The sequence below is a fragment of the Procambarus clarkii genome, chromosome 61 (assembly GCF_040958095.1).
Source record: "Procambarus clarkii isolate CNS0578487 chromosome 61, FALCON_Pclarkii_2.0, whole genome shotgun sequence".
NCBI lineage: Eukaryota > Metazoa > Arthropoda > Malacostraca > Decapoda > Cambaridae > Procambarus > Procambarus clarkii.
Window position 1 is genome coordinate 8,882,565 of NC_091210.1, and position 8,187 is coordinate 8,890,751.

Below are 8,187 nucleotides of genomic sequence, written 5' to 3' on the forward strand. Positions count from 1 at the left end.
GGCGGCGACGCCATTGTGCGAGAGAAGGCATCCCTGGCGTGAAGAGTGGGGAGACACGTGGTAGTGACTGGGGAATTTATCGGCAAGAATTACGTTGATACTCGGTCAATAGTTAATAATTACTTATTAACGTGTTCTATAGTGCTCAGCCAGTTAATAACGTTTCAACAATTGAAGCCAAGACCCGTAATTACATGTACACGGCAGTGGACGCCAGGGACTGGCTGACGCGGTTTCGGCAGACCTCAGTATGTAATACGCTCATGTTAAGTATATGTTTCTCGATTGATGCATCATCCTAGATTATATATTTGTGAGTAGTGTGTCGTCAAGTTGTTTCTCATCATTCGTGATATTCACCTCGAGTTCTTTCTTTGTGGAGATCCTGTGACCACGAGGACGAATGACGAAATGATGTTACAGAAATCGTCTTAAAGACATTTTTTCATACAAATTTATTTAATATGATTATTGATTCTTATATAATTCCTGTAGAATCTTTACATTGAATAGATTATTACCAGAAATGATGATTGGTAATTAATGTGTTTTGCTCTGACTGTTGCTCAGTAATTCTTGATCTTTAATATTCACAATTTGATTTCTCATATTTTGAATCTATAGTAGTTTAGATTTATTATATCCTTTACTCAACAATGAATTGGTGGCGAACCACACTGGTTCCTAGATATATATGAATTTCTAGAAATACCCCCCCAATGTAGGTCTTTGAGGCTCTGACTTTAATTAATTAATAATACATTCCATTCATTATTTCAAGTGATTATTCTCTTAATGATTATCTATAGACACTGGTTCTCTAGTTTTATTCTAATGATCACTTCTATTAGTTTTCCCTCTTTTCTCAAAAGTGGGTGGTCCTTCGATTTATTAAATCCAATAAGTAAATAATTGAATATATGAGTTAAGCCCCAGATATCTCACAAGTGTTGAACTAAATACTGATCAACCTAGTCCCATTTATATTACCATAGCCTAGTGTTGTACTAAATATTGAACAACCTAACACCATTAATTAATTATGCAGGCCCTTATATCTGGTGGGATCAATACCAGCACAAGTTGTGTTGTGTATCAATAATTATTTTCATATTATTATATATATACCTATAATCATATCACCGTTTAGTGTTAATGAGTGTCTCTGTACCAACTAAACACGATAAAGAAAGGCTAACTTGCAGTACTCCTACAGGGACACACCTATTTACTGGCAATCAGGGATAAAGAGATGCAATCACCTGTTCGACACACAAAGAAGACAAGTAGTAGTAAGGAGGGTATACAAAGTGGATATGCAGCTGGTGCCACCTGGAGGGCCAGATTTTACACATTATGAGTTAGTATGTTATTATGCCATATTTTATTATATATCATTTAAATACATTGCGCAATGGCAATATTCTTATGTCCCTTTGTACAAAAAACTGACAACCACTTTTTTTTCTCTCTCCTTTGTTTTTATTCGGATTTTGTTGTGACTTCTACATCTTGGAGAACGCATATCTGTCACTAAGCATGTGAAGTTGTAACGAAATTGGTCAACATGTTAAATCGCGCACCCCGCGCGTCACCCCCTCAACGATACGATTTGGGTCCCAGCGTTTCACGGGAGCGCGCGTTAATTCCGAAAAGTGTATACTCTCTTCAACTTTGTCACCTCAATTCTCGTTCTACAAGATTAAATTTGGTATCATTGTGTTCGAAATAGAATTCTCTACAGCACTAAATGCATATAAACTCCAAAAGCCCGGCTAATTACCCGCAGCAAACAAAGAAAGTGCGAACGAGTTACCCAGGAGCACTCAAACGCGATAAAATGCTTTCGCTATTTTCACTCTGGTCACCTCAATTTTCGTTCTAGGTCTTTCATTTTGGTCTGAATGGTTCGCAATAGAATTCTCTAGAGTAACATTAGCATATAAAATAAAAAACCTGGTCACGCTCCAACCGCCGACGAGTTGAAGACGAGCCATGTGTTAGCCATGAGTGAGCGCTCAGACGCCTTCCAGCTACACTCCCAATTCCCGCCCACAAATGTTTAGTATTATTTCCTGGTGATAATCTCAATTTTCGTTTTACAGCGCTCATTTAGGTATGAAAATGTTCCTAATAGAATTCTTTAGATGGATAGTGCATATAAGGGCCAATTGAAGAACAACATTGCCTGTACAATACGGGAAAGTATGAAAAAAAAAATAATAACAATTTTTGTACTTACCACCTCAGTGTTGTGTGTTGAACATGACATGGGTTGAACATTTGTTTTATCCACTCCACCTGCTCCTGGAAAACGTTTCTTGCAGGGTCAACCCATGTTTTGTATAGGTGGAGTGGATGGTGGGCAAGCATTACTGCATGGTGCAGTAACTGTAGCATGGTGCAGGACACAATGCCACATCACACGTCTTGCACTTATAGTGTGTGTCCTTCCTTTTACCCGAAAATTTGCACACACGACACCTCAGACGCTTCTGTATCTTTACTTGGGTATGGGACAAGTTTCTTTTGAGGCGGTATGGATTATCCACAATACGGGGTCTTGTTGCAGCAGAAGCACCACTAGTGATAATCACAGCCTCGTCTTCTGACTCAGACGATGAAGGTAAGTCTGCAGGTACAGGTGAAGTGAATAGTGGGCGCCTCACACCTGAAGGTCCTGCTGTTGGAGGTCTGGGTGTTGATGGTCCTGGTGTTGCAACATTGGCTCCAGTGGCATTGACATCAGCAGCATGTGGGATGTCATCATCTTCCTCAGGCCAGTTACTTGACTTATGGAACAATAGTGCAGCAATGACTTATTCATGGAAATGGAGTAATGTCAGTTTCTTTCTATCTGTTGTATAGTAGTTGTACATCACAAAAGCATTGTAGATAGCCATTTGCACAAAATAAATGGTCATTTTTTTCGTCCATTTGTGTGTTTTCCTTGTGAAGTGATAATATTTGATCATTTGGTCAAAGTGACCAACACCTTTCATGTTTGTATTGTAGTCACAGATTGCATTCGGCTTGTTGACAGTTACCTGCTGCACTGAGGTTGTTCCATCACGATTCCGTACTCGTTTTCTGCGTTGAACCTGTTGTGTTTCTGCATTGTGGCAATTTGTTATGAGTGAAACAATTGGTTTATCTTTCCACAAAATTATGAAAGTATTGTCCTTGCGTTTGAACAAAGTTTTATCTACTGGCACTTTACCATTTGCTTGCATCTGAAGAGATTTAGGTGCACCACGCTGCAGTCTGAGGGTACCACAGGTGTATAACCCTACTTGAAGCAGTGCCTCACTCAATCTGACCGAATTGTAATAGTTGTCCATATATAAATGGTAACCTTTATCCTTCAGTGGTTCAATCAAGGCCATAACTGTGTCAATCGTCGTTTTCCCAACTCCTGAATAGATTTCAAAATCATAAATGTAGCCACTGGTGGCTTCAGCTAGCATGTAGAGCCTTATTCCGTATTTATCTGGTTTATTGGGATTATAGGTCTTGAAAGATAGACGGCCACGGCATGGCATTGTCCCTTCATCCAAACTCAATTTTTTATTGGGAATGTATATTCTCTTGAATCTATTCAGGAGATATTGCATGAGTGAGCGAACTTTGATAAGTTTGTCAACTCCTTGGCCTGGTGGTATGGACTTATTGTTATAAACATGGAAATATTTAGCAATCATTTCAAATCGCTTACCAGTGATGAAGGTGTTGAAACATGGTATGTGCCAGAATCTGCCTGTTTGCCAATACATTCTAAGTCTTGGCAACGGGCAAATACCTATCAAGATCGTCAGTCCCAAATATCTAGCAATTTCTTTCACTGTCACTGGTTGCCATCTGTGCTTTGTCCTTTGCTCAGTACCTGCCTTACTTTGGGAAGCATATAAATTTGTTTCATAGGCAACATATTTCAGCAATTTTTGAGTCAGAAAGAGTTGAATGAAACCAAGAACAGTGGAAGGTACAGGAACAGTCAAGCCTGGTGTACCTGTAAAATTGTCCACAAAGGGTTCAGTATTGTGACTACACCATCCATCATCAGAATCTGTTGGTGCTGGGGTACGTGTGGTACGTCTGGTACGTCTGGCTCTGGCACGAGCTCCAGTACCGCGCCGTGCACGAGTGGCGGTCTCGACGTCAGACTCCTCACTTTCATCACTATCAAAATCCTCATCGGCCGTCTCTGTTTCTAAATGTTCACTACTTGCATCAGTATCAATACCGACATCAGTTTCATCACTAGATGACCCAGACAAATCGTCAAATACAGACTGAAACTTAGAGGGAGTTAGTCTCACATGCTTGTACTTCTCCTGTACACTACTCAGCTTCTGCTTTTCACGCCTTTTTTTCGCAATTTTCTTCCTGGAAGGGCCTTGTTCATGATCACTATCCATCGTGGAGTAAGCATAGATAGTTTTTTAAAGCCGCAGTAAGAAATATAGCCACGGAAAATAACTGAAATGTTCACACGTTTGAGACGCGAGGGGAGGTGACACCGGTCACAACAGTGGAGCAAAAACAATGGGCCGACGGCGTGTGCCGCGCCGCCTGCGGGCCACTAGGCACAACAAAGAAATTGGGAAGACATCGGCGCGCATTTTAAACCCAGTCCCAAAAAAATCGGATAAAACCTGATTTTTGGCGAATTTTTAAAGCGGATGACGCAATGCTGCGTCATCCCCGGCATTACAGACAGTAAACGGATGACGCAATGCTGCGTCATGCCCGGGCGAAAGTGTAATATTAATAATGTTATATAACATATATAACAAAATAATAGGTGGCAGAATTTGTGACTAATTTTTTGGGGCAGATATATTTACAGATTTCAGATTCTATTATTTTTGTCTCATAAGGTTGTATTGATGAATGAGGAACATATTAGGGCCTTATTACTTTTATATGGGCAATAGTTACCACAATATATATGTTTGTTAGAAGAACATAAGAATGAAGGTAATTACAGAAGGCCTTTTGGCCCATATGAGGCAACTCCTATTTATGTCCACCCAATCTCATACATATATATGTCGAACCTACTATTAGACAGTTAAGGAGCACAGTGTCTGTTATACAGTTATCCCTAACGTATACCTATATATATTTTTTTTTTGAGGGGGGGGGAAGTAAGGTAAATATGGTGAGAATCGATCAGAAGCTGAATTTTTTATCAGGTCTCAAATTTAAAATTCCTGTTTTAGAGATAATTGAAGTTGAAGTTATTGAAAATGAATAATTTGAATAATGCTAAGGTATATGGATGCCTTAGAATTAAGAACTTTGCACATAGTGTGTAAATATGGTGGGAATCGGACAGAAGCTTAATTTTTTACCAGGTCTCATATTTGAAATTCCGGTTTTAGAGATAATTGAAGTTGAAGTTATTGAAAATTAATATGGTAGTTCTAATTAAAGAATTTTCTTGTATGTTTTAGTAAACATTTCTTGGGATTTGTACTCGAGTGTGTGAAAGTTATAGGTCAATATGTGTTTAGATGAAGTTTAGGTTTATGAAAAATCAATTCAAATGAGATTGTTGAACAGACAACTGTGCACTTTATATGTAAATATGGTTCGAATAGATCAGAAACTCGATATTTTTATGCTTATTACAGTTGAAACTCTATTTATAGTCATAATTGAAGTTGAAGTTATCGACAATGAATAATGTAGTATTCATTAATTTTCTAGTATGTTTTAATAAGCATTGTTTAACATTCATACTCAAATATGTGAAAGTTGTCGGTCAATAGGTGTTGAAATAATGTCAAGAAAAAATAACCAAAAAAAACAAATATAAAGGTAATTATAATAATTAAAATTATATAAGGGATATATTTAGGGATCTACTTTATGTAAGTGAAAAGTCCTGATATTGTCCCTAATCATCGAAACCACCAAAAGAGGCAAAGAAAACTGAGCTTGGAATCTGTGAAAAAGTGAGCCCAAAAAAATCAAAGTTCTGCAAGTTGTAACTGATTTATTTGTTGACCAATTTAATTTTATCTTCACATAGGTAGGACGGTTATACACTCTCCAGGATGTAGAAGTTACACCAAAATTTGATAATAAACAAAGGAGAAAAAAAAAAGAAAAAAGAAATTTCCCCTAAAAAAATATATTTGGGGACATTGGTGCAAGTAACAGATATTAACATTGGGCAATGTATTTATATGATGTATAACAAAATAGAGCAAAATAACATACTTACTCCTTACTATGTGTGTTGTTAAGTATTACGTAGCAATGATATAATGGCACCAGCTGCATATCCTCCTTCTGGAAACTTCTAACTATTTTTCTTCTTATTTGTGCGTCGGACAGGTGCTTGTATCTCTTTATTACTGCATTATTCTTCAGTTCCTGTTATTAGGAGCTGTTCCCCTTATCAACAAAACGTTCTTCGGTTTAAAAAATTCGTCTAAAATAAATTTCTGAAAATATTTTAATGAAACTTTCACGACACTGAAGATAATAAGTTAGAGATTTGTTTAACATTTATAAGTAATTTTTACATAATTCGTTTATTTTTCGCTTCTTGACCCCTAAGGCTGAGCAGCCTACGGGTTTATGTACAATAACCTCGAAGGAGGTAGTATTTTAGCCTGGAGATATAAAACTGACCCTTGGCTACAATCGTTAGTAATTGCTCAAGATTATAAGCAAGTACCCTACTTACATTAGTAACAATATAATAGGCCCTGTAAATTCCAACCAAGCAGTCAACACAGCTGATCTAGAAACAAAACTGAAAAGGACCCAAAACGACTTAAGGGTCACTTAACAAGGCAGATTAATAAATGCCATGATCTGTCACAACAAACTCAAGTTGAACATATTAAACTAAAAACCTACTTGCAAGTTGTAACAAGTAGAGCAAGTCAAACGCCAAATAGAAAGTATTTGGCTGAATTTGCCAACACCAATGCAAGTACTGGTGTATTATATGGTATTATGGATGATCTGGCAAATTATGAGGATGACACTCAAGCCAGGTTAAATCCTTTTGTCAAATTAATTACCCAGAGTAAAGCCACAAAAAAGCTGCAACTAATACTACTCGTCCAGAAGTTAAACGACCTTCAGTCAGTTTACCCACATTCTTTGGAACTGAGGATGAAAACTGGGAAAACATCTGGAATTAATTTGTTGATGCTGTGGATTCTAAACCCAAAATTCTTAAAACTACCAAATTCACATACCTACGCAGTCCACTTAAAGGTGAAACTGAAAAGGTGGTAACAAATTTAACCCTAAATAGTGACAGCTATGATCTTGCAGTTTAGCTCCTTAAAGATAATTATGATAACACAGAGCGAGCTGTCACACATTTAGTTTAAAAATTTTTGACTTGCCCCCAACTAATGAAACCACTGACTAACTCCAAGCCTTCAGATTGTAGCTTGAGTCATTACAAAAAGCACTCAGCCTTAAAATTAAGGTTGATATAAATAGTGCTGAGTGGTTAACTAAAGATAACGTATGATGCAAATAACCCAGTGAGACTATGGATAGGTTGAGTTCCCTGTATAGCATATATTCTCTGACAGTTCAAGAGATTACAAAAGGTTTACGCTCTGTTGTAGAATGACAGCGAGCAAATACAGATAGTAAACCAACAACCAAACCCTCGTTAATCACCAGTAATAAACCACAGAGTATACCCAGTACTGTAACTAAACATAAAACATTTAACTCCACTCCACAAGGGATATTTGGCAGTGTGGGCACATATGCATTGTGGTCCCTCAGAGTCTTGAAGCGAGTAGATTAGGTCACTCATATACTAGCTCCAAACTCATTAGCTTAATGAGAGAGTAGCACAACTCTCAGTAGCACTAATGACTAAATTCAAACCTTTTCTCTAATTACAGTTAACATTCCTTCCATCCTTCTAACCTATTGGAGGATGATGAGGGGAGGTGTGGTCTAAACATATAAGCGATCGAGAAGCGAATAATCATGAGAATAATTTCCACAGTGATTCAGTGAACTTCAGTTCATACGCTTGGGAGTTTCCAAACACTTTCTACCTCAAGAATGTAGTACTCGACATATTCAGTTCTAACCGACCCCAAGACGCTTTAACTTCGATACAGAACAGACAGTAAACTCAGACTGCATCGAACTCTGTGTCAAAGCCAAAGCATCTTGGGGTCGGTT

The 8,187-nt window shown here is 37.8% G+C and overlaps 1 protein-coding gene across 1 annotated transcript; it reads right to left on the reverse strand.

The window, feature by feature from the left end:
* Positions 1–2,819: 2,819 nt before the first annotated feature.
* Positions 2,820–4,418, reverse strand: LOC138354113 (piggyBac transposable element-derived protein 4-like). The gene has a single exon (XM_069307977.1). It carries the CDS (start codon positions 4,416–4,418, stop codon positions 2,820–2,822), a length of 1,599 nt encoding a protein of 532 aa, XP_069164078.1.
* Between the last annotated feature and the right edge of the window lie 3,769 nt (positions 4,419–8,187).

Bases quoted from the DNA above. Each gene is read 5' to 3' on its own strand.
- LOC138354113 (XM_069307977.1), bottom strand. From the start codon at position 4,418: ATGGATAGTGATCATGAACAAGGCCCTTCCAGGAAGAAAATTGCGAAA.